We start from the raw sequence: 27,184 nt of genomic DNA, 5'->3' as shown, positions 1-27,184 counted from the left end.
GTTGTCCTAGTCCGAAAACTTAAAATCTATGACCTTTTCAACAGGGAAAGCAAATAAAAGATTTTTCTGTTTCCACATTAGGGCTCCCTCTTACCGGCTGGTAATTGATGGTGGGATTCATATTGGGTGTTGTGGTGCGTACAAGGCCAGGCTTAGGCGGGCCCCGCTGACCCTGTAGCTGGGCTGGGTTTGGCGCAATCACACGTTGAGACATTAACATGTGTGGGAGGGTGGTATTGGTCGCTGAACGGATGACACTGTGACCCTGAAGTGTAAGAAGATACAGTCGTAGGTGGCAGATGCCTCACAAAATGCCAAACAGAAAACACTGTCTATAATATATAGCTAAATAGAAATACAGTCAGATTTGGTAATTTTGTCTAATGATCTATGGGATAAATCTGCCATCACTGTAAAAATTGATTAGTAGTTAGGAATTCCCTGGCTTTTTTGGTATAAACTATCTTAACCCTCTATGGAAAAGGGCTAGGAATTAGAAAGACTACAGTGGAAAGATCAGTTATTCATCCTTCTACTGCAGACTAAATCATGCCATTAAGGACCAACAGGACTATTGATAATAATGACATGTCTATCAAGGCTAGGTTCTTTCCGTGACCTTCACAAAAGCCCCGAAACTGAGAGGATAACAGAGTTCCCTGAAACTAAGATCACACTATGGGTCACATACCTGTAATGTTCTCAAATTCTGTTCAACCCCTTGGGCCCCAGGCCGGGAGGGAAGTTTGGACAGGCCTTGCTGTCCCACATGGGCAGGAGATGGCTGAACAATAGATGCTGCATTCTGTACAACTGGAGTCTGGGAGAGAGGAGAAAATGAGACAGTGGAAAAGGCTAGTAATCTAGAAATCTGGTACTAGACTTTCAAAACTCCTTCTCGGTCTGAAGCTCCCGTTGAGCAGAAGGGAAAATGAAAAAATAGAATCACAGTTTTCTTGATTAAGGCCCCAAATAAAAAAATAACATTCCAAGAGACTAAAACCCAGGGGACCAGAGAAGAATGAGCCACCCTGCTGAATCTGCCTGGGGTAGCCCAATCTCAGTTTTTCTTTGCTTTCTGCTAGTCCTTTATTTCTTGAGCACAGTACCTTCTGAACCACGTTCTCTTTCTGTAGCTGACTCTGTCTCAGTTTCTTTAACAGCACCAGTCGGGCTTCTTCCAATCGCAGCTCATCTCTCAGCTGCTTGATGAGCTGCTGCCGTTCTTCAATGCCTTTCCCCTGAGGAAACATGGAGACTATCAGCTATAGTAGTAGTTACTCAGAGTCCATTCCTGCAAGATGATCTATTCTTTTAGGTCAAAAACTTTCATCTTCCACTAGAAGCACAGGTGCAATGAAATTGTTACCTTTGTGTTCCTAGCACATAGTCTGGCACAGCGCCTGGTATTCATTAGGTACTCAAATATAGCTTACAGAATGAAAGAAGAGATCATATATAAACCCTAAACAGATTCTTGGCATAAGAATGGCCAAAGGGAGATATTGCTTTTCTTGAAAATAATGTTCCTTAATCTTTTAAACTCGTGTTTCCTCCAGAAATACATAAAAACTTAGGAATTCCTCCATATTCTGAGACCCAGGATACAGTATAGAAGGTATTTCTAGTTAAGAGTTGAGTTTACATGATTTGAATTATGAAGTTTTCATTTTCCAAAGATAAACTACACTGAATATGCTTTTTCAAATTTTCTTCTCCACTTGTAGTTATTTAGATCCAAAAAGTAAACACTAAAAGAAAAACAGAAATGGGACTCTCAGGGAATTAAATAGAATAGTAGAAGCAAGAAATGATGAGAGGAATCTATTTTTTTTACCTTAAACATCTCTAGGTTGGCTGCTTTGAGTCTTTCTTCCATTCGGGAGCTGGAACGGGGGCTGGAAGCCTCATTATCAGACAAAACAATGATGTCTGGGGAGGGAGTTAGCCTTCCTCGGTCTGGTTCACTGGACAAGAAAAGGAAAAATTAAGGTATTTCCAACAAAGTTCATAAAAAAGTTATGAAAACTTTTCTACACTGAACAAAGAAATCCAAGGAAACTTAAGTCTGTTCTGATTCACCCAGGGAAGACAGAGACATCCAAATCAAAGGATAAAGAAGAAACCAAAATGGAAGTGTTGACAAAACCATAGCAAAAAGAACTTTTCCCATCTAAATTCCTTAGAGAGAATGCAGACAGAAAGACACTGAATGGCTTTAGGAATGAAAGTAAGAGATAAGTGTTTTTATCATACCAATTTTAATCAAAATTCCAAGTGCTTTCCTTATATCTCAGTCTCCTTTTGGGTTACCTTGAGGTTCAAGAAGGAAATGGTTAGCCTGACAGGGGAAGAAAGGCAAAGGCAGTAGAGCCTACTTGTCCACCCCAGGTACAGAGGACACGTTGCCAAGGAGGCATTATATCAATATGATGATACTGATAAGAAGATGATCCTGGCTATCTGAAGATTTACAAGAAAGGAGGTTATACGGCAACTCCAGTGAAGTCTATCCTGCCAAGGGTTTAGGCCAAAAGAAGGTACTGTTGGTATTGTTGTCAGTGGCTTAAGAGAATGGACAGTGCTAAGTATAATGTCTACAGCCTTCTGGAGGATTGAAACTCCACAATTAAATGTATGGGTCTTGTACCTAATTGCAAGTTCTACTTACCATCTTCCCTCAGAAAAAAAACTATCTAGAAATGACTCTGATCTAAACCTTTCACACCGGCTATGCCCTATGGCCAATCCTAGTTATTAGACAACTCTAGTTTTGATCTTTCTGGGGCTAGTCTTAAAAGCAACTTGTCGAAAAAAAAAGAAAAAAAAAAAAGCATCTTGTCCCTCTAAAATAAAAAATGGCACTCACTTTTTAACACCTAGATAACAAGAATCCTATGAATTCTAACTGCCTGAGGTTCCCAAGTCAATGACCATATCCTATAATTCTCTCTTGATTTCTTAACTCAGATATCTTCGCTGACTACTTTCTTGAAATCTACAGTGTAGTCAGGAGTGTTTAGGTCTAAAACAATGTGTTCTTAGGTCTTTCTTAAACTTGTAACTCAAGCCTTTTATAACCACAGATCTTTAGTCCTGAGCGCCTCTTGACCATTTCTCAGGGGGTCTTGTCTCAGATGCCATTGGGACTTGGATGCCTTTTGAACAAGGCGCCTTGGATGACTGGGACAGGCATTCAATTCCTCAACAGGGTAAAACTGAGGTTACTAAAACAACCAAGTTTAGCTGAGGAAATAAAATAGAAAGACAATGATAATAGTAACTATCTTGGGAATTACTAAATTTGTCTGCATCACTTTATAACCACTGGTCACAGACACAAGCTGAAAATGTAGGGTTACAGAAAAAAGAAGTCACTAAAGGAAGAAAAGAACCTTTTATCCTTTAACCCCCAGTTCCTGGAGTAATGGTCAGGCCTAAACAAACTGCATTTTTATTTACATTTCTATATTCCTTCATGCCCCACCCCCATCCCTAACATGAGTAAACAACTTTGAGGTCTGATAGATTTCTCTTTCTTCTATATGATTCCCCAATGTTTACATCAACAGTCAGAAGCTCTTTCTATCCTGGCCTGGCTGGATACACACCTCACAGATTATTTCTAACCTAAGGAATTCTTCCTTGCTCAAATGAGTGCCACTTATTACTTAAGGATTATCCAGCAACAGAACAAGCACAGACATTACAGTATGAAGATTTTGGAATTGAGTGACATTTATCAGGAAGTTGTATCTGAGAAAACCCTAAATGATATTTTATTCCCAAATATAACTGACTCATATTACATAAACAGCACAGGTAAGGAAAAGCCCAAGTCAAGTTTCATTCCTCAATTTGTTTTTTTTTTTTTTACTTTTGACATGGAACTCTCGTTTTTTATTAAAACTTTTCTGGGGATAGAAGTTACTTTGCTACTTTCCCAAACATACATATGATTTACAATACTTGCTGTTCTTAGGTATGAAACCCTACCAATTAGATATTATTAAAAGCCAGACTTGCTGCTGATATCACTTTGTAACTCAGACTGGCAGATTCCCAGAAACTATAAAACTCCTAATCTTTATCCAGGTAATAAAAACAAAATTAGAACTGCCGTATTCTCGATAGCATTCCAAAACATAAGCAGTGCTGGTTTCATGCATATCTTATTTCATAGATACCATAACTTGTACAGCTGATGGCAAAAAAAAAAAAAAAAGATATTTAGGCAATTATGATATGGCTATCATGTCAAGAGCCCATCCTTCTTTCTGCTTTTAAAGTCCCTCCTCCTTTTATCCACATCAAAGAAACCACTGTTCTCCATGCTGAGCAATCTATCAATCTTCTTTCTTCTTACAAAAAGCTTGAGGCTAAGTGGAAATAGCTGTCAGTGTATCTGGTCTGGTGAAAGGGAAGACGAGTGACAGGGCAGACAGGGCCTATTTTTTTCATGCAGAATGGAGATCTAGATGGTTTACATCAAGCCTCTTTTCCTGGATAACATTAAGAACAGTTCCCAGTTTCCAAAGAATCAAGTTTCAAAAGTTCAATCCTCTTATAAAATTAAATGCAATGGGAGAGTTTTCAGGGTACTCTAACTTTCAACAGAATTTATCTGTGATATAATACAATTCCAACAGTACTGAGATCTTACCAAAATGTGTAACAATGTTTTTATGAAAAATACATTTTCAGTTCCAAATTTGGATGTAAGGAATCCACCTAACATTTCTCCTCTTCATTGACCCCAGGGAAGGAGGATTAGTCATTTACTCCAGAAGGCTAAGGGTGATTAGGGGGCAAGTGGATTACTCAGGTGCATTATCTCATTGATCCACTTTTCTTTTTTTCTAAAAATGTCTAAGGATTAGCCTATAATACTTTGCTGATACTACATATTGCTCCCAAGAATTTTTCTCTTCTTCCACAACCTCTACAGAACTTTTCTGACGTTTCCTAAGGGTTTTTAATGCTATTACCAAGAATACTGTTCCCCTACTGGGTGTGATTTAAACAAAATAACTCTGGGACAATACTAATAAGTTAACATGAAAAGGTAGAGAAAGAAACCTAAGTAAGATTATAACCATTCCTTTCTTCTTCTTTCTTGCCATGTGTATGTGACAGAGAGAGCACAAGCATGAGTGTACTTGTGTAAGTGAATGTGTATGCATATTTGGGGTTTGGGGAATGTGGCACAAATGAAGTAAAAAATGCAGACGATCAGCACATGAAGAAGAGAGAACACACAAGAGAGGCCCATACTCTCTGAGGTAATAAAAGCTGGGTATTCATAATCAACAGATCCCAAAACTCCTGGGGTGATCTGAAGAAATGACTGCTTTTGCCTGCCTACTAAAATGGCCTAAGATTAGAGTGAAAGTATAGTAACTCATTCTAATTGGGGTACCAACTCTTACTGCCTCCTTGATCCAGAAACAGCTACTTTATGTTAATGATAATAATTTTTAGAGGCACTTATTTTCATTTGGAAACAAGAGAAATTCATGGTCAAGCCAGATGGCACAGATACACCTTCATTCAAAAAGCTTTAGGAAGAAAAACCCCTTTCTCTCATTGGAATTCATTCCTTTTTCATAGGCTTAGTTTATGAGAAGACCTTAACTATGGAGGCAGCTGAATCAAGCCATACCTCCGTCTAGCACTCATATCTACAGGTTCATCATTGATGTTTTCTTTGCCTGGCCTTCCAGCAGTCCTGTTGTCTCCATGAGGCCTGAGATTCCCATTAAGCTTCTCTTCATAGCCCTTGACACCACTGCCATCTTGTTTAGTGGGTAACTCATGTGGCACCTCAAGATTTGCCAAATCCTTTCGTTTGAGCAGTGCCAACATTTTCAGACGTTCCATGGCCTCATGCCCCTCCATTTTGAGTCGTTTAGCCAGGACATCATCTCGCTCATCAGCTGGGTCCAAGCTCCGCTTCAACAGATTCAGGCGAAGAGCATCCTCTGTCATTCTATCCATCCTATGGAAAGAAACATTCGAGTGCAATCAGAATAAAGTCCCTTAAATAGTCCACAAGGAAAGAAGAATCACAGGCATATAAATGGAAGGTTAAAGTTAACTGATCTAACATTCTACCCTATAACTTCCTAGATGATCTGTATTAAAAGAGGTATGATCTCAACCTCAGCAGTGAAAGTAAACCTTCAAATGCCTTCCAGTCATCGAGGTTCTTACTGTATAGATGTCTGAAACCAAAGACCATACTCACTGAAATAATCCATTAAGAGCCTACATCTCTCAAAAAAGTAAACATTCTTTTGTGACTGGCCTTTTGTGTATGCATGCTCAAAGTCAGATGCTTTGGTTTTAACTCTCATGCCAAATTCTTCTCCTGGAAAAGACTCTTTTATAAATGGGAGGTTCCTTAGGTCACCCATGCATATCTTTAACTAGCCATTTTTACTGATGGAGAAACATGAGAAAGATTAATTAGACAAAGGGCATCTAACAGGAATCCTCAGTTGTCTGGATACAGCAACGGTCAGAGGGTCCCATTGTTATTTGCCCTCAATCCTATACAGATTCAGTATCTTAAGATACTTTGTTCAGCAAAGAACTCAGGCACATAGGAAGATAAAAGGTACTACGTTTGTTACTCCTACAGCAAAATTATTACAGGCAAGCTAATTATGATTTTTCCTTCTCATTTTGATTTGTTACACTAATAAAATCTAGGTGCAAAATTTCTCCAACACTTTTAAATCCAGGGTTACCTTCCTGGTAGGAAACAGTAATGTGACACTGGAAAGAAAATTTTTTGATGCATCAAAACACAGTTCAAACTGCTATTTACTTTTACAGGTCAAATATTTTAAAAGTTACTTTACCTCCCCAAATCTCAATTTCATCTGTAAAAGTGGGCACTCAGAAAAGGGTTCAGTAAAATTTAATTTCTATACCCTCAGGATATAACTTTCACATGTAAGATGTAAGAATCAGCTTGATAATTCACAGACTCGAGTAGTAGGACAGAACAGATTACCAACGTTAATTGGTGTTCTTACAAAGAAAAGTATGTATGTGCTTGTGGGATCTTCCTTCCTGTAGTGCAAAGGAAAATGTAACTCTTCTAGTTATAATGAGGAAAAGGAGTAACCAACAAAAGAATTTCCAACAAAAGGAAACAGACCTTTTGGAGAACAGAGAAAAGTCAGAATTCAGACCTCTGAATTTTCAGGTAATGTTTCTTAACTCTCTTTCTCTTTTTCAAAGAACACCCTTATTGAGAAATAATTGACAATTCATACAGTTCACCTATTTAAAGTGTATAATCAAGTAGTTTTTAGTATACCCACAGAGTTGTGCAATGATCAGCACAATCCGTATTAGAATATTTTCATTATCTCCTCCTTAAAAAAAAAACCCATACCCATTGGCAGTCACTCTCTTCCCCCTTTACCTCTATACCTCACTAATTGAATTTATCTCTAAAGTTGCCTATTTTGGACGTTTATATAAATGGAATCATACAATATGTAGTCTCTTATGACTGACTTCTTTCACTCACCATTATGTTTTTAAGGTTCATTCAAGTAGCATATATCATTGCTTCATATTTTTTATGATATTCCATTGTATGGATATATATTTTGTTTATTCATTTATCAAGTGATAGACATTTGGGTCTTTCCCCCGCTTTTTAATTTTTTTGGCTGCCCTGTGCGGTATGTAGTATCCTAATTCCGTGGTCAGAGATAGAACTCATGCCCCCTGTGGTGGAAGCATAGAGTCTTAACCACTGACCCACTAGGGAAGTCCCCTACTTTTTACTATTATGAATACTGCTATGAACTTCCGTACACACGTTTCTGTACGGACATGTCTTCAGTTCTCTTGAATATATACCAACGAGTAGAACTGCTGGGTCCTATGGATCAAGACCATCCCCATGGAAAAGAAACGCAAAAAAGCAAAATGACTGTCTGAGAAGGTCTTACAAACAGCTGTGAAAAGAAGAGAAGCGAAAAGCAAAGGAGAAAAGGAAAGATATTCCCATTTGAATGCAAAGTTCCAAAGAATAGCAAGGAGAAATAAGAAAGCCTTCCTCAGCGATCAATGCAAAGAAAGAGAGGAAAACAATAGAATGGGAAAGACTAGAGATCTCTTCAAGAAGATTAGAGATACCAAGGCAACATTTCATGCAAAGATGGGCTCGATAAAGGACAGAAATGGTATGGACCTAACAGAAGCAGAAGATATTAAGAAGAGGTGGCAAGAATACAAAGAAGTGTACAAAAAAGATCTTCACCACCCAGATAATCACGATGGTGTGATCACTTACCTAGAGCCAGACATCCTGGAATGTGAAGTCAAGTGGGCCTTAGAAAGCACCACTACAAACAAAGCTAGTGGAGGTGATGGAATTCCAGTTCAGCTGTTTCAAATCCTGAAAGATGATGCTGTGAAAGTGCTGCACTCAATAAGCCAGCAAATTTGGAAAACTCAGCAGTGGTCACAGGACTGGAAAAGGTCAGTTTTCATTCCAATCCCAAAGAAGGGCAATGCCAAAGAATGCTCAAACTACTGCACAACTGCACTCATCTCACATGCTAGTAAAGTAATGCTCAAAATTCTCCAAGCCAGGCTTTAGCAATACGTGAACTGTGAACTTTCAGATTGTTCAAGCTGGTTTTAGAAAAGGCAAAGGAATCAGAGATCAAATTGCCAACATCCGCTGGATCATTGAAAAAGCAAGAGAGTTTCAGAAAAACATCTATTTCTGCTTTATTGACTATGCCAAAGCCTTTGACTGTGTGACCACAACAAACTCTGGCAAATTCTTAAAGAGATGGGAATACCAGACCACCTGACCTGCCTCCTGAGAAATCTGTATGCAGGTCAAGAAGCAAAAGTTAGAACTGGACATGGAACAACAGACTGGTTCCAAATAGGAAAAGGAGTACGTCAAGGCTGTATCTTGTCACCCTGCTGATTTAACTTATATGCAGAGTACATCATGAGAAATGCTGGGCTGGAAGAAGCACAAGCTGGAATCAAGATGGCCGGGAGAAATATCAATAACCTCAGATATGCAGATGACACCACCTTTATGGCAGAAAGTGAAGAGGAACTAAAGAGCCTCTTGATGAAAGTGAAAGAGGAGAGTGAAAAAGCTGGCTTAAAGCTCAAATTCAGAAAACTAAGATCATGGCATCTGGTCCCATCACTTCATGGCAAATAGATGGGGAAACAGTGGAAACAGTGTCAGACTATTTTTTTGGGCTCCAAAAGCACTGCAGATGGTGACTGCAGCCATGACATTAAAAGACGCTTGCTCCTTGGAAGGAAAGTTATGACCAACCTAGATAGCATATTAAAAAGCAGAGACATCACTTTGCCAACAAAGGTCTGTCTTGTCAAGGCTATGTTTTTCCAGTGGTCATGTATGGATGTGAGAGTTGGACTGTGAAGAAAGCTGAGTGCTGAAGAATTGATGCTTTTGAACTGTGGCGCTGAGGAAGACTCTTGAGAGTCCCTTGGACTGCAAGGAGATCCAACCAGTCCATCCTAAAGGAGATCAGTCCTGAGTGTTCAATGGAAGGATTGATGCTGAAGCTGAAACTCCAATACTTTGGCCACCTCATGCGAAGAGTTGACTCACTGGAAAAGACCCTGATGCTGGGAGGGATTGGGAGCAGGATGAGAAGGGGACAACAGAGGATGAGATGGCTGGATGGCACTACTGACTTGATGTACATGACTTTGGGTAAACTGCAGGAGTTGGTGATGGACAGGGAGGCCTGACGTGCCGCAATTCATGGGGTCGCAAAGAGTCAGACATGACTGAGCGACTGAACTGAACTGAACTGACGGTAACTCTCTCTTTAACATTTTGAAGAATTGCTAGGTTGTTTTTCCAAAGTGGCTGCACCATTTTTACATTACCACCAGCAGAGTACGAGGGCTCCAATTTCTCCATATCCTCTTAATTCTCTTTTAACAGCTTCAGATATGAAACATATTATAGCATATAGAAACATTTCATTAGCTGCAGGTTCCCCAAAGATTTCTTATTTTGACATGTGTTACTTCTGAAATGGTTTACCTCTGAAAAATACCCCCAGATGGACTGACTGGAAAGTTGAATGAACACCAAAAAATTAAGCCCTAATTCCACAGTAACAATGTCCTGGGTAACTTGATCAACACCTCATAGTGAGAATATGATTGAGAATACCATGAGGAGTTGCAAAAGGTAAAAAATAAACTAATTATACACCTAGGTGAAAAAAGTACTTCAGAAAAGTACACAGCAAAATATACAAATGTTCGTTAATATAGTATACTGTTCTAAGTTTTGAGATAAATTATATTTATGAGCACTGAGGAAATGACAAAATGACAAAATTCAACAACCTGGTGCTGGTTGGAAATTGGGATGCCATCATTAGCTTGGTTTCTTCAAATGATGGTTATACAAATAACTAAATCAGTTCAAATAATTTCCCCTTTATTATAATGACATAAATGAGTACACTACAAGTTGTGAGAAACCAGAACCAGATATTTGAATGTCTGAGGTAAGCAGTCGTTCCCAACAGATGGCTTGATAACTCTGATTAAATTTTCCTTGCCCACTCTTGACTTTACTGACCCAACTTTATATACTTGCAGCCATGCCTGCCTCAAAATCCAGTGAGATATGGATGATTCTTTAAAACAACCAGTGGGTTGTTGACTTTAAATGAAGTCAGTCAGATAGAGAAGGACAAATATTTTACGGTTCCACTTATATGAGTTACCTAAGGCATATTCCCCCTGGAGGAGGGCATGGCAACCCACTCCAGTATTCTTGCCTAGAGAATCCCATGGATAAGAGGAAACTGGTGGGCTACAGCCCATAGGGTTGAGAAGAGTCAGACATGACTGAAATGACTCAGCAAGGCATATTCACTGAGACAAAGCAAAATAGAGGTTATCAGTGACTGGGGGTGGAGAGAAGGTAGTGAGGAGCTACTATTTAATGGGAACAGTGTCTCTGGGATGAAGAAAAAATTCTTAAATGGATAGTAGTGATGGTTGCAAAACACTGTGAAAGTAATAAAAACTGAATTCAACATTTAAAAATGGTTAAACTAGGGACTTCCCTGAGGTCCAGCGGCTAAGACTGTGCTTGCAATGCAGGGGGCTCAGGTCTGATCCCTGGTCAGGGAACTAGATCCCACATGCTACTACTAACACCTGGTGCAGTTAAATAAATAAATTAAATAGATAAAAATAAATATTAAAAAAAAAAGGTTAAAATAGTAAATTTTATGTTATGTATAGCTTGCCACAGTAAGGGAAAAAAAATCCAATTTAGTAGAAACAGATTAAAAAAGGCCACGAGTGATATTTTCAGGGTGATGAAAATGTTCTAAAGATAGATTGTAGTTATAGTCACAGAATTCTGTACATTTATTTTTTTTTAAATTGCTGAATCATACATTTATACGCCAATAAAGCTGTAAAAATAATATTCAATGTACGCTGAGTTAGTGCTAAGTTGCTTCAGTTGTGTTCCACTCTTTGCAACCCCATAGACTGTAGCCCACCAGGTTCCTTTGTTCATGGGATTCTCCAGGCATGAATAAGGGAGTGAGCTGCCATTTCCTGCTCCAATGTTAAGCTGGTCACACACAAATTTCTCTCCAAAAAGAAAAACGAAACTTCTGTAAAATGAATGTTTTATGTTGTCTTTTAACACCTCATCAAACTTTTCTGCTTTTTCCAGGCTTCAAATAATAACCATATTTCTTAAGTGCCTACTTAAAAGCCAAACAGGCTACTAGACACTTTATCATGTTTCCTTATTTAAATCTCCTCAACAAGTTACTAAGTGATATTATCTCTACTTTAGAGGTGGAAAAAGTGTCAAATCAAGTACTCTAAGCCTGCAAAGCTTTAGGCAGTGAATCTAGAATTCCAATGCACATCTAGCTCACTTCAAAAATCTATTACAGGGCTTCCCTGGTGGCTCAATGATAAAGATTCTGTCTGCCAATGTAGGAGACATGGGTTTGATCCCTGGTCTGGGAAGATCCCACATGCCATGCGCACTGCAACTAGAGTGTAGCCTCTGCTCTCTACAACTACAGAAGAGCCCACACAGCAACAAAGACCTGGCATAGTCAAATATAAATAAGTAAAACTGAAAAAAAAAAAATCATCCACACTAAAAAATCATTAAAAAAAATCTATTATACATTTTACAGCTATTCCTTCCTCTCCACCCTGCCAAAAAAAAAAAAAAATCTGTCATATATGTACATCTCCCTGCTCAGAGCAAAATAATCTTAAGAAGCAGTGTTGTGGATTCACGCATTTGCACATGCATCCAACCCATCCATCCCCCACAGACATTAAGTATATACAGTGTGCCAAGTTCTGGGTTAGGTACTAGAAGTAAAGGTGAAAAAAAGACCAGGTTACTGTCTTTAACAATTTCATTCTGATAGAAGACAGACGTGCATGTAACTAAAGTAGTTACATACAAGTAGTTAGATGTTACATACAAGTAGTTACATACATAAAGAAGTTAGATGTTACAAGCCTTTGCTATATGCTGCTTTTTCTTCCTCATACTGAATTCAATTCATCCAGAGGCCCTAGAAGCCTGGAAATCATCCTTAACTTTTCCAGACTTTTAAATCTAACTCACTAAGTCCTATCAATTCTATTACCTTCCTCTCAATGAGAAAATTTAGCCATTCCCTTGTATAAGGGATGTTCCCAACACAGGGATCGAACCTGGGTCTCCTGCATAGCAGGCGGATTCTTCGCCTTCTGAGCCACCAGGGAAGCCCCAGATGAGAAAACAGGTAGTACGGGCATGCTGCTGCTGGCGGCCATCCTGGTCATGAGGGAAGGCAGTTTGCAGACAGAGCAGATGCCGTGCACAGCAGAACACTGAGAGGAGAGCTAACCACATAGCTGTGCCACCAAAGCAAGCTACTCTGAACTAGTCCTGTTACACAGACCAGCAAATACCTTTCATGTTTAAGCCAGTATGAACTGGATTTTCTGTTACCTAAACTGAAACTATCCAAATGGACAGACAGCTCTGTCAGAAATGCTGAAATGAAATCAAGGTGGAGATACCCACTAAACAAGTGAATATATGGTACACAAACAAGAGCACCAGAGTTCAGGCCAGAGCTGGAGATAAATATTTGAACAGGTAAGGAAGATAACTGAAATAATGTATGGGGATGAATGAAACTGAATATACAGTTGAAAAGAAGAGCCAAGGATAGAGCCTTGGGCAATACCTACATTTAAGGATTGGTTGGTCAGAGGAAACTAAGAGAGCTAAGGGAAAACTAGAAAAGCATGATACGTCAACAAATTAAAGGAGTACTTGTGTCCAACAATTACAGCAGAAAAATATCCAGCTTTAAATTCATTGCTAACTGTTGTAAAAACATAAGAATGGCCAGATGGTGACACAGCTTTAGAATCATGCTTATCAAATTTTCAAATCACTGTTACCCCTAAATCAAAATACAGGTCTGCAGTGAAGACTATTAGAAGATCCTGAGAGGGAAAAGGATGGAGGGATAGAGGTGAGCAAAACGAATTAATATCTACTGTGTCGACCACTACTTACTAGGCAATATATAAGGCCCTGTATATGTATTCCCTCATTTAATCACATTAAAGTTATTTTTAGTGAACTAAACATTATAGACTGGGCTTCCCTGATAACTCAGTTGGTAAGGAATCCACCTGCAATGCAGAAGACCCTGGTTTGATTCCTGGGTCGGGAAGATCCCCTGGAGAAGGGATATGGAGGAGAAATGGCAACCCACTCCAGTATTCTTGCCTGGAGAATCCCATGGACAGAGGAGACTGGCAGACTACAGTTCATGGGATCATGAAGAGTCAGACATGACTGCAGTGACTTATCATGCATGCAAACATTATAGATATAGTTGAAGCACCCTGTGTAACTTTTCCACCAAATCATTCTACCCTCCCTCCTTCCCTCCTCAGAGAAAGGCATTATAATGGATTTGTTATCATTCTATTACATATATATGATTCCATAAATAATATATAGTATAGTTTGTATATTTTAATTGTTTAGGCTGCACCACACAGCATGCAGGATCTTAGTTCCTTGAGAAGGAATCAAATCCAGGTACCCTGAAGTGGAAGGGTGGAGTCCTACCACTGGACCACCAGGGAATTCCTTAGTTGGTGTAATTTTAAAAGTAGCTCTTGTATGTATCCTTTTTCATTTTGCTTTTTTAATGCTTAATTTTTTAATATTTAAAATTTATCCAAGTAAATATATGAAGCTCTAGTTCATTTGTTTTAACTGTTGTGTAGAATTCCAAAGCAAAAAATATTTGATTTAGTAATCCTCTCTCCAGTTCAGCATTTAGGCACCAATTTGTTGATGTTAAAACCAATGCTGTGATTTCCACTTCTGGTCAAGATGGTGTAACACAGGCCGGATATGCCCGCTCACCTGAAACAAAAAACCTCTAAACAAAACACCTGAAACAAGGTCTTCAAGATACTGGAGGTGAGGCTACCAAGAACAGTGATCCCAGAGGGACAGGAAACAAATGAAATAAGCTCTGTAACTCACTTGTTTACTGCCACAGGAGCATTTCTAGGACATGATGCAGGGATGGGAAAGGAGGAGAGCCAGGCAGACTTTTGAGTTGAAGAGACTGAGATGAGGGTGTAAGGGTATAGTGAGACAAAGACAGCTACATTTCAAAAAGGACAAAGTACCATAGAAGCTAAGAGCTGCCGAAAGATGGCTATCATAAAAAAGACAGGTGAAGTACCAAGCATGTAAAGAAAGTAGAATCTTCACACACTGCTGGTAGGAATGTAAAATGATACAGTCACTTTGGGAAATTGCTTGGCAGTTCCTCACAAAGTTAAACATAGAGTTACCATATAACACAGCAACTCCACTGCTAGGAGAACCAAGAACATTATCTCTACACAAAAATCTGTACACAAGTGCTCACGCAGCATTATTCATAATAGCCAAAAAGTGGAAAGAACCCAAACATCCATTAACTGATGAACAGATAAACAAAATGTGGTATATTCACACAATGGATATACAGCCATCGTATAAACACTGTATAATGGCCATAAAAAGGAACGAAGTGCTGATACGTGTCACAACATAGATGAACCCTGAAAACACTATTCTAGGTAAAGGATGCTGGTCACAGAAGGCCCTATATTGTATAATTCCATTTACATGAGAAGGCAAATCTATGGAAACAAAGTAGCCAGTGGTTGCCTAGAGCTGAGGAGAGGGGCAAATAGAGAATGACTGCTAAGGGGTAGGCGGGTTCTGTTTGGAGTGATGAAAATGTTCTAATCTTAGATTGTGGTAACATTTGCACAACTCTGACTATACTAAAACCAGTGGACTGTATATAAATGGGTGAATCTTATGGTATGTGAAATATATCTCAATAAAGATGTTTAAAAACACAAGGGATGATAATAAGAGCAGATTCAATTATTAAAGGAAAAAAAAAAGACTAGTGAACCAGAAGAATAGCAATAAAAATTATCCAAAATCAAACAAAGAGAAAAAAATAAAAAAATAAAAGTCTTTCTAGAGGACTAGAGGACAGCTTGAAGCAGCCAAGTAAAAAGATAACTGGAGTCTCTCAAAGACAGGAGATGCAGCACACAGAAAAAAAATATATGAAGAAATAATGGCCAAATGAATAAATGATGAAAACTATAGATCTACAAATCCAAGAACCTCAACAAAACCCCAAGCACAAGAAACATGGGGGAAAAAAAACCCACACCAAGGGACATCATAATCAAATTGCTCAAAACTACTATAAACAGACTTCCCTGGTGGTCCAGTGGTTAAGAATTTGCCAATGCAGAGGACACAGGTTCAATTCCTGTTCCAGGAAGATTCCACATACCTTGGAGCAACTAAACCCCTGCAAGGCAATGACTGAAACCTGCACATTTAGAGTCTACCCACTGCAATAAGAGAAGCCACAACAATGAGAAGCCTGCGCACAGAAATGAAGACCCAGCGTAGCCAAAAACAACAACAACAACAACAAAAAACCTACTACAAAGTCTTGAAAGCAGCCAAAGTGAGAGGGGGAAAGATATGTTTACATGTAAAGACAAGGATAACATCAGATTTCTTGATGGAAACAATGCAAAAGAGAACACAGAAACATCTTTAAAATACTGAAAGAAAAAATATCTGACAATCTAAAACACCATACTTGTCAAAAAGTATCTTTTAAAAACAAAGATGAAATAAAGACTTTTTCAGTCTTTTAAAATTTCCTTTACCAATCTTCTCCTTTACAATTTATATTTATTTGTATCATAAAAGTTCCACTAGGACTTCCCTGGTCATCCAGTGGTAAAGAATCCATCTGCCAATGCAGGGGACATGAGTTCGATTCCTGGTCTAGGGATACTCCACATGCCTTGGGGCAACTAATCCTGTGTGCCACAACTACCGAGTCCCAGATCTGGAGCCTGCAAGCTGCAAACTACTGAGGCCACACACCACAGCTAATGAACCCAGGCACTCTAGAGCCTGTGCTCTGCAACAAGAGAAGTCACTGCAGTGACAAGCCCTCACACTGCAACTATAGGGTAGTCCAAGCTCACAGCAACTAGAGGAAGCCCTCATGTAGCAACAAAGACCCAGTGCAGCCAGAAGTAAATACAATTTTTTTTTAAAGTTCTTCTAATTATAGCCTCAAAGCTTATTTTGTCTGAAAATTATATACATAGTTGTTATACATAAAGTAGGTAAGCAACAAGGATTTACTGTGCAGTACAAGAATTATATTCAGTGTATCATATAATAAACTATAATGGAAAATAATCTGAATTACTTTGCTATACACCTGAAACAGTGTTATGAATCAATTATACTTCAATTTTTAGAAATAGTATTATTAACCACAGTCACCATGCTATATCTCACATCTCCATGACTTATTTTATAACTGGAAGTTTGTATTTTTTGATCCCGTCCCCTCATTTTTTGTTTCATTCCTCCCACCCCACTGGGCAACCACCAATCTGTCCTCTGCACCCAAGAGCTGGTGTTTTTGTTTTGTTTAGATTCAACATGTGAGTGAGATTATACAGTATTTATCTTTTTCTGTCTGACTTACTTCACTTAGCATAATGCCCGCAAGGTCCATCCATGTTGTCACAAATGGCAAGATTTCCTTTTTTACGGCTAATAATTCCATTTTGTGTGTGTGCGTATACATACACATATAACATTTTGTTTACCTATTCACTCACTGATGGACACTCAGGTTGCTTCCATATCTTCACTATTGCAAATAATACTGCAAAAAACATGAGGGTGCATTATCTTTCCAAGTTAGTGTTTTTGTTTCCTTTAGATAAATACCCAAAAGTGGAAATGCTGGATGATATGGTAGCTCTAGTTTCAATTTTTTTTTTTTAGGAACCTCCATACTGTTTTTCAAAATGGCAGCACCAATTTACCACCAACAGTGCGCAGGATTCCCATTTCCCATCCTCACCAACACTAACTTCTTGTCTTTTTGATAACAGCCGTTATAACAAGTGTGAGATAATGTCTCACTGTGGTTGTGGTTTTGATTTGTTATTTCCCTGATGATTAGTGATGTTGAACACCTTTTCACATACCTGTTGCCATCTATATGTCTTTTTCTTTTTCGGCCTTGAGGGATTGGAGTTCCCCAATCAGGGACTGAACTCATGCCGCAGCAGTCAAAGCCTAGAATCCTAACCACCAGACCGCCTCGGAATTCCACATCTGTTTGTCTTCATGATCATTTATTCTTACTCTCCTTCACTAGTATCTACTCATATTCCTAATTCTAACGCATATTCCTAATTCTAACTGTATGCATGCCCTTGAGTTCAATTGTGTACCTTTTCTCTATCTGCACTTACTCCCTACCCCACATAATCTCATATATTCCTATACCTTAAAAAAGCATCTATATGCTAATTCTCTAATTTATATTCCTAGACCTTATCCCTCCTCTAAAATTTTTTTGGTATATATTCAACTGCCTAAATGCTATCTTCATTTGGGTGTCTAACAGGCATTTTATGAACTTATGTCCAAAACTGAATTCATAAACTCCCGGGATAATAACTTTCTCTTCCCCTAGTGTTTCCCTCCTCAGTAAATGACACCACCATTTAACCAACTGCTTATATGAAACTCTATGTAGTCGCTCTTCGTTCCTCTCACACCCTACATGCATTCGATCTGTAAATTGTCAGCACTCCTTTTCAGATATATTTCAAACCCAACCCCTCATCACCATTTTCACGTTATTATTCTAGTCCAGGCTATTGTCCTCCCCTGCTCAGACTATTGCAATTTTTTAAACTCTGCCTCTGCTCCTGCCCTTCTCGGTCTATGTTCCATAGAGAAATCAGAGTGATCTTTCTAAAATTTAAGTGGTATCATTTCTTTGCTCAAAATGCTCTAATGGCATCTGTGGTGGTTTACAAACACTGTCTCCCCAAATTCTTTGAAAGTCCTCACATCAAAAGGTGGTGGTGATGGGGATCTATGTTCCCTTCTCTTGAATCTAGGTGGGTTCACGACTGTTTCAATCTGTAATATATAGCAGAAGTGATGCTGGGTGACGTCTGCCACTGGGTCATAAAAAGCAATGCAGGTTTTGTCTTATTCTCTGGAACACTGAAGTCTGGAGACCTGAAAGGCTTTCTAAGAAGTACAGCTTCCCAGAGGCTGCCACGGTGTGACGAAGCAAAGCCTCAGGGAGCGGTCACATGTAGACACTTCAGTTGGCAGGTCTACTCTTCAAGTTATCTTAGCCCAGGCACCAGACATGTAAGTCAATGAGCCTTCAGATGATTCCAGCCCCCAACTAATACCTCTTCCCCACTTTTGCAGCTTTCCAGTTGCAGCCCCAGACACTGTAAAGCAGAAACAAGCCATCAGGGCTGTGCCAAATTTGAATGAATTCCTGATCCACAAAATCCAAAAGCAGAATAAAACCGTTGTCTTAGGTTACTAAGTTTAAGGTAACTAATTTGTTACATATACAGCAATAGTAACCAGAAGAGCACTACAAGTCTTTGTCACAGCCTATATGGCCCTACATAATTTGACCCGCTATCTTTTGACTTTACATCTTCCAATACCTCCCATCGCTCCCTTTCCAGTCTGTTTAGTCTCCCTGTTCTCTCCTGTTAGCCGTGTGGCTTGCTCCCTTATTTCCTTCACATCTCAGAAAGATTTTCCCTAATACATCTACTAGGGAAAACAACAGCAAAAACAATTATCACCTTTCATCATTACTCTGTAACCCCTTAAAAAGTTTTATTCTTCTTCGTAATTATGACTACCTAGCATATTAGGCTTATATATGTTGGTCTGTTTCCCGTCCACTAAAATATAAGCTCCATGGAACAGTTTTTTTCTTCCTATTTTATTCAGTGCCTGGCCCATAATATGTACTACCTAAATACCTGCTGAATAGAAGACCACAATCTTCACTTTTTAAGATATTCTAGTTAGTTCTTTTTTTTCAAATCTGTCTCTTTCAAAGTATTTCTTCTTCTCTTCTCAAATCTCTGTATTTAATAGTTTAAATACATTTATTTTATATAGTCAATGGCTCTATTATCTGAAGTTTTCAGTTCCTGCTGCTGCCTGTTGTATCTGTGACTTTTGTTCATAGTATATGAATTGTTTTCTTTTGCTTTTTGTTAATTTTTTAAGAGCACCCTGTCTTCACTAGGACTTTATCTGTAAGAATCCTGTATGGTTTGGATTGTGGACCTGTTCCTCCAGAGCAGTTTTTCATGTGCTTCTGCCAGTTACTGCAAGAATATATAAAGTGTTCTGAATAATTTTTTGTATTTATTTCTCAGCTTAGCGATCTCAGACAAAAATAATTTAAACCCATATGAGTTTGGTTCATACTTAAATTTTCAGGAGAGATTTCCACCCACCTCTAGTCAAAGCCTAGGCTGAGACAGAAAATTTTTGTTTCCTTGAACTAGGGGATGGAATTTGTTATGGTCAGCTCCCTTCCCTGAACATGAGCCTTTAAGGATCGTGGCTTTCTTAGGGGGTGCTCACCTCTACTCCTGTTCCGTACAGGCCTAAAATGTTGCCTCTTGGACCCCTCGTGAGCATTAAGACCAAGTCTATTAGGGACTTCCCTGGTGGTCCAGTGGTTCAGACTCCACGCTTCCACTGTAGGGGGCCTGGGTTCGATCCCTGGTTGAGGAACTAAGATCCTGCATGCCGCATAGCGCGGCTGGAAAAAAAAAGCAAGTCTTTTGGTTACTGAAACTAGAAAAGCCCCCCAGAATTGCCACAGCATTAAGTCACATGCACACTGCTCGTTTTTAGTTCCCTTTTATTTTTGTGGTCCCTGAGAATTTTCCTTACTTCTTTCAGTTCAGGTTATGTGTTTAAAAAAAAAAAGTTTATTCTACCCAGCATCACTAGGTGGTGTTTTGTAATGGAATTGCAAACAGTTTTAGTAACATGGTGTGCCATATTCCGGAGTCAAAAATGATGGTCTGAAATTTTTTAATTTATTTTCATAATAACTAGGCTCAGAGCAGAAAGGCTTCCCAGCTTACAATAAACAAAACAAGACCAAAGACTACTAACTGCAAAGAGAAAAACACAGCTTTACCAACAGAGAGATCTTGCTGTCACCTTAACCCAAGCATCTAAATTGGCAGTGTAAATAGTGAAATAATCAGATATTATGTGCCTCTTAATGTGATGCAGTATGAAGACACAGCATCTCCCATGAAATATTTTTCCAAAAACACATAAACTTTACATTGAAGTCCAGTTTACAGGACATACAGAGAATCAGAGAACAAGATACATGACACCATACAGAAACAATCTGACAAATTTACAATGTAGAACATGCTGCAAATCAGCTAGTCTGGTTTCTTCAAAAGCTGACATTAAATGTGGTGGAGCGGGTTGCAAACTATTCTAGATTAAGAGACAGACCAAATACAAGGTATATTTGATTAGATCTTAGTTTAAAAAGAAAATCTACAGAAGATATTATGAGGAACAACTGGGGAAACTCCAACTGGCCTGGGTATTAGATAATATTAGGGAATAACTATTAATCTTGTTAGGTGTGATGGGTACTACGGTTGAACAGAAAATTGCCCTTGTTTGGAGAACCAACTATATTAGTTTTCTATGGCTGTTACAGCAAATTACCACAAACTAAGTGATTTAAACAGCACAAATTAATTTTTAAAAATATTTATTTGTTTGGCTGTGTCGGGTCTTGGTTGCGGTACACAGGATCTTCGCTGTCTCACGCTGGACCCTTCATCCTGGTATACAGACTTGAGTTACGGCATGCAGGCTCAACAATTATGGTGCATGGGCTCAGCTGCTCTGTGACATGTGGGATCTTAGTTACCGGACCAGGGATGGAACCTGCATCCCCTGCATAGCAAGGCAGATTCTCAATCACTGGATCACCAGGAAGTCCCTGAACAGTACAAATTTATTATCCTACAGTCTGGAAGTCAAAAGTCTAAAATGGGTCTCACTGGACCAAATCCAGGTCATCAGCAGGGCTTTTTACATTCCTCCTGGAATTTCTAGAGCAATATCTATTTTCTTGCCTTTTCTAGTTGACCACCTGCTTTTCTTGGCTCATGGCCACTTCTCCATCTTCAAAGCCATCAATGCTGGGCCCACTCCTCATGTTGCCATATTTCTGACTTTCTTTTGCCTAAAATTTTCCATTTTTAAGAACCTTGGTGATTACACTGAGCCCACCTGGATAATCCAGAATAATATTCATATTTTAAGGTGAGCTTATTAACAACCTTAATTCCATCTGCTGTCTTAACTCCCCTTTGCCAAGAAACTGAACATATTCAATCATTCTGGGGATGAGGATGTGGACACCTTGGGAGATGGGGCATTATTCTAACACTGCAATCTTCAGTATCAGGTGGGCCAAAATGTTCATTCAGGTTCTTTGCTACCTTGTCTTGCCTTTGTGTTCTTTCATAGAACAAAGATTCCCTTTTCAACTGTATGCACTTAATAAAACTAGTTGCATATTAATAAAATATATAAAGATTAGTCATCAAATCTACTATATTCATCTATTCAGGTTCAAAAGTGGAGTGGTAAAGAGGAAGAAAAGAGCGACATAGGGAAAACTCAGACTACAGAATACTATGGCGTTCAGAATGGGGCAGTCCTAGTAAACAAATCCTTATGAAAATTATAAACAGAAAGTGCAGAAACTATCATCTGTTCTTACATTTTAAAAGAAGGCAAACCCTGGTTTACTTTCTACCACTGGGAGACATCAGCCACAGGTCTACCAAGATCTGTTCACCTGCAGATAATGTGTTGCTGTGCTGAATCACTCAGTCGTGTCCAACTCTTTGCGACCCATGGACTGTAGCCTGCTAGGTTCCTCTGTCCATGGGGATTCTCCAGGCAAGAATATTGGAGTGGGTTGCCATGCTCTCCTCCAGGGTATCTTCCCAACCCAGGGATCGAACTCAGATAGCCCACACTGCAGGTGGATTCTTCACTGTCTGAGCCACCAGAGAAGCCCAGATAATATGTTAAATATCTCTAAACAAGACAATCCAACAACACAGAAAAAAAGTTGAGGAAATGAAAACCTCCATCTCAATGAAGGGATCAAGTGAAGATTCTCTTCAAATCAAACTATTCTGAAGCATCTAGTATGTACACAGTAGTAAGAAATACAAGCAATTCAAGGATTAATTCAAGGATCATACAGTAATTGAGAAATCTGGAGATGTGTTTACCCTCACAGAAAAAGTGACCTCGTAATAAGAGTGTTAAAATGTGGATGACTTCAAGGATAGACTCTAGGTTTCAGACTATATAGCTGGTTTCTTCCCCATTCTTGCAAGATTCTTCTTGCTTCTGCCACACAAGTTACACAAACATGAGGAGGAACCCTTTCCTCTATCAACCTTATTATTTCTCTTGTATTCTGTTTTTATAATAGATACTTTTATCTATTTTTAAAAATTTTTAATTAAGTTAGAAACTGAAGTCACCTCAGATGACTCCTTCCTACTTCACTCATCCAAACAAGTAATTTTTTCATAGATTCTAATATACATATTTTTTCTCTATTTTAACCTCTGGTATCAGTGTGTATCTTATAACCAACAGCATTTAACAAGTGACAGTATTTCTTCTTTCTTATTGGTTTATAAACTACTGATACATCTTAAAATCAATGGCATCTTCACATTCGCAGCAACGTGGATGGACCTAGAGATTCTCGTACTAAGTCAGACAGAAAAACACAAATACCATATGATATCACTTATATGTAGATTCTAATGTATGACACAAGTGAACTTATTTACAAAACAGAAACAGACTCGCAGACATAGAAAACAAACATGGTTAACAAAGGGAGAGGGGGTAAGGGAGGGATAGAGTAGGAGCTTGGGATTAGCAGATACAAACTATTATATATAATAAACAAGGTACTACTCTATAGCATAGGGAATTATAGTCAGTATCCTATACTAAACTATAATGGAACACAATATGAAAAAAATTTTTATGTATAACTGAATCACTCTGCTGTATACCAGAATCACAAGAATGTAACTATCATCTACACTTCAATTTAAAACCAAATATAAATAGCATCTTAGAGTCCATGAAATACAATATTTATGAAATGGCTAACATTTATTATTAGTATTTTTCTAGGCATTGAGGATACAACACTGAACAAAGTCTCTATCCTCATGGGCTTCAATCCAGTGGGGAAAAGAAACAATGAACAAATTAACAACATGAATAGGTAAAGCATAGATAAGATCCCTGAAAAAAGTTAAGCATGAAAAGGGGATGGAGTGTCAGATGGGAGGAAGAGACTATTCTTAAAAGCAAAATTGGGAAAGTCCTATCTAAAAAGATAACATTTAAGCTAACTCCTAAGTTAAGTGGAGAAGTGAGCTCTGCATGTATCTGGAAGACAATATAACAGGTAGGGGAAAAAGCAAGAATGCTGCTTGAGACAGAATGGTGCTTAGCATACGGCAGAAACAGTAAAAAGGTAAAGATGAAGTGCCATATTCAAGAAGGAGAGTGGCAGGAAATGAGGTAGGAGAGGTAGCCAGGGGCCAAACCAAGGATATATCTTGAAAAAAGAGCCAACAGAAATGCTGGTGTACCGGATGAGAAGGATGAGAAAAAGAAGTAGTCAAGCATTACTCCAACACTGTTATCTCCACAATGAATGATGACGCTTTTTATGAAAATGGTGAATAACAATATGTTTGGAGGAAAAACGAAAAATGTAGTTCTAACATGTTAAGTCTGAAATGCCTATTAGACACAAGTCTAGAGTTAAGAGGAGATGTTTGGCTGAAGATACAAATTCAGGAGTGATAAACATACAGACAGAATTTAAAGTCAGGGGGTGGACAAAATCATTTAAGAAGTGAATGCAGGGACTTCCCTGGTGGTCCAGTGGTTAAAAAACTCCACGGTCCCAGTGCAAGGCGGGGTTCAATTCCTGATCAAGGAACTAGATTTCACATGACACAGCTAAAACCCAGGGCAGCCAAATGAATAAACAAAAAAAAAAAGGAGAAGAAGAGGTGAATGCAAACACAGAGGAGGTATCAGGGCTGAGCTCTGGATTCTAAATTGAACAGAATATCTAGCAACTAAGACTGAAGAGTGGTCTGTGAGGTAGGAAGAAAAACAGGAGAACGTGGTGTCCTAGAAGCCAAGTGCCTTTTCCCCTACAAATCTAAATCTCTCTAAAAGATCTAAATATCTCTGGAGTCTCTCTCTTTCCAACTTTCCTGCCATCCCTTAGTTCAGAGTATCATCTTTTCTCTCCTAATCTATAGCAAATATTTTAAAAGATCTTATGGTCTCAGTACCTAAGTCCCTCGCCCCCACCTTTCATTTTCCATACAGCCAGTAAAGTGATCTTTAGAAAAAAAAAAAAAAGGAATCTAATCTCATTATCCCATCTTTAATATCAAAGACTCCCCATTATCGACAACACTAGCACACAGGTCCCTATAACATCTTGTCCCAATTTACCTTTGCAACCTTATCTTCTGCTACTCCTGCTCTTAAGTATTTCATGAGCTAGGCACAACTACATATTCTTTCATTCTTCCAAGCTCTTCTGCATGCTACTTTCTTTCCCTAGTAAATCCTCCAACTCTTACTTTAAGACTACACAGATATTTCTTTTATTAATAGGGTGACAATAAATCTTGGTTGCATGGGACAGTCCCAATTTATACCTGGTGTACCCTCCTGATGGTAACAATGATCCTTTCACCTTTAATAGTGTCGTTTTGGAGGGTAAATTAGATGGTTGTCCTATCTATGAAAACTTCCCTGTTCCCCTAGGCAGTTTTTTCTCCCCCTGTGTTCTCAAACCATTTCTGAACATGTCAGCACCTGTCTCATTACTGAATTACTGTCCTTTTCCCTTTAAAAACTGTGAGCTCCCAGGGGTCTGGAACTTTAGGTATTACTCATTTTCTTATCTCTTGCACCTAATCTGTTCATAAAACGCAGTCAAAAATGTCTCGTTTCAAGGAACTCTATCTCCTGTAAATACTCAGAAGAGAAGGTAGTCAGAGGAGAGAAAGAGTATGGTGTTGAGCAGCAAGTCTGAAACTGGGAGCCAGTCAGAAGGGGTAATCTGTTCCAGGATTAACAGCAAAGGATAGATACAAGAAGAGGACAAGAAACTTGGAACTCAAAAGAGGGCCTGCCACCAAAATGTTTTCAATCTATTAGAGAAATATGTTATACTTTCAAAAATTCTTATTTCAGGTATTACAAAGAAACATTCCAAAGTTACACGTTTGAAAAATACAAAAAAGCTACTGGAGTTCAGAAAAAGCCTGCACAAGTCTAGGAAAATGTTTATGAAGTTGGAATTTAATCAGCTCAGGATACTGCCATCCTTATGGGGCAAAGATATAACTGAACAGTGAGTTCCTTACCATATCTTGATTTCCCTAGTTGCCAACAAAGTCCCTATACAATAATAATATGTTTAATATATGCTTCTGATGATTAATATAACTTACATTAGTTTTTCTAGTCTGCAATGTACTCTTACACACATTACGTTTTATATGAGGACAACATCTCTGTAAGACAGGCAGAGTAGTAAAACTGTCTCAATTTTATACATGAAGAAATCAGGCTTCCTGGGATTTGTAGAAGAGACTAGGTTTCTAACTTGCCAGTTTCAACACAAACTCATCTTCACTTTCTGAAGAGCAATGCTACTCAAACTGTGGTCCACAGACTGGTGCTGGTCCATGAACTGTTTATTACCACTCTGCAACAAGATAAGCATAGAAATTCAGAGTAAGCATTTAGAAATTTTTATTTTAATTTGACAGAGTAATTTTATGCCTGTTGAATCTAACAATAAAAAATACTGGGTTTGAATTTGGATATCTCTTTTCCAGTAATTCACCTCATTACATTTACAAAAGTATTGGTCTATGCTATCTCTATTAGAAAACCAAACAAAAAGTTGGTCCTTCATCACAGATGGATTGGAGAAGTATCACTATAAAGGGCAATGTGGATCAATATGTCACTCAATAACTTTAATTTTGTCATCTTCCTTTTACTTTATATCCATGTTTTGCTAAGTATCATTTTAGACCCTGTATCAGAATTACTTTAGATTCGTGTTTAAAATAAACCCTCCCCAGCCCATTTCAAAGTAATGAACTGGAATTTCTTGGTGGGGAGCCAAGAAATCTACATTTTATCATGTTTTCCTGGTGGTTATTAGGCACTCCATATAGTTTAAGAATTAGTGTTCTAAACTTGCATAATAGAAACAGGCAAGTAAGTAACCTAGGGAATATATAATTAAATAAAGGAATAGAATGGGAAATTCTTGAAGAGACAGAATACCTGCCTCCTGAGAAACCTGTATGCAGGTCAAGAGCAACAGGTAGAACTGGACATGGAACAATGGACTAGTTCAAAACTGGGAAAGAAGTATGTCAAGGCTGTATATTGTCACTCTGCTTATTTAACTATAATGCAGAGTACATACATCATAGGAAATGCTGGGCTGGAAAAATCACAAGCTGTAATCAA

General features: G+C 38.5%; 1 protein-coding gene across 3 annotated transcripts in view; it reads right to left on the bottom strand.

The window, feature by feature from the left end:
* Window positions 1-27,184, bottom strand: part of GATAD2B (GATA zinc finger domain containing 2B) — a 78,823-nt gene that overhangs the window by 8,015 nt on the left and 43,624 nt on the right. For 2 of the 3 annotated variants that reach the window (XM_061120762.1, XM_061120763.1), the window contains exons 1-6: window positions 8,321-8,349; window positions 5,663-5,998; window positions 1,838-1,967; window positions 1,110-1,241; window positions 692-820; window positions 95-265 (exon numbers count right to left, since the gene is read on the bottom strand). In XM_061120762.1, coding sequence (XP_060976745.1) covers window positions 95-265; window positions 692-820; window positions 1,110-1,241; window positions 1,838-1,967; window positions 5,663-5,998; window positions 8,321-8,334 — 912 coding nt within the window. In that variant the 5' untranslated portion in view covers window positions 8,335-8,349. Of the gene's footprint in view, window positions 1-94; window positions 266-691; window positions 821-1,109; window positions 1,242-1,837; window positions 1,968-5,662; window positions 5,999-8,320; window positions 8,350-27,184 lie in introns of those variants that run through there. The other variant, XM_061120764.1, reaches the window with a different exon arrangement.

Source organism: Dama dama, chromosome 20 (assembly GCF_033118175.1).
Source record: "Dama dama isolate Ldn47 chromosome 20, ASM3311817v1, whole genome shotgun sequence".
NCBI lineage: Eukaryota > Metazoa > Chordata > Mammalia > Artiodactyla > Cervidae > Dama > Dama dama.
This window is presented reverse-complemented; position numbering and strand designations above follow the sequence as displayed.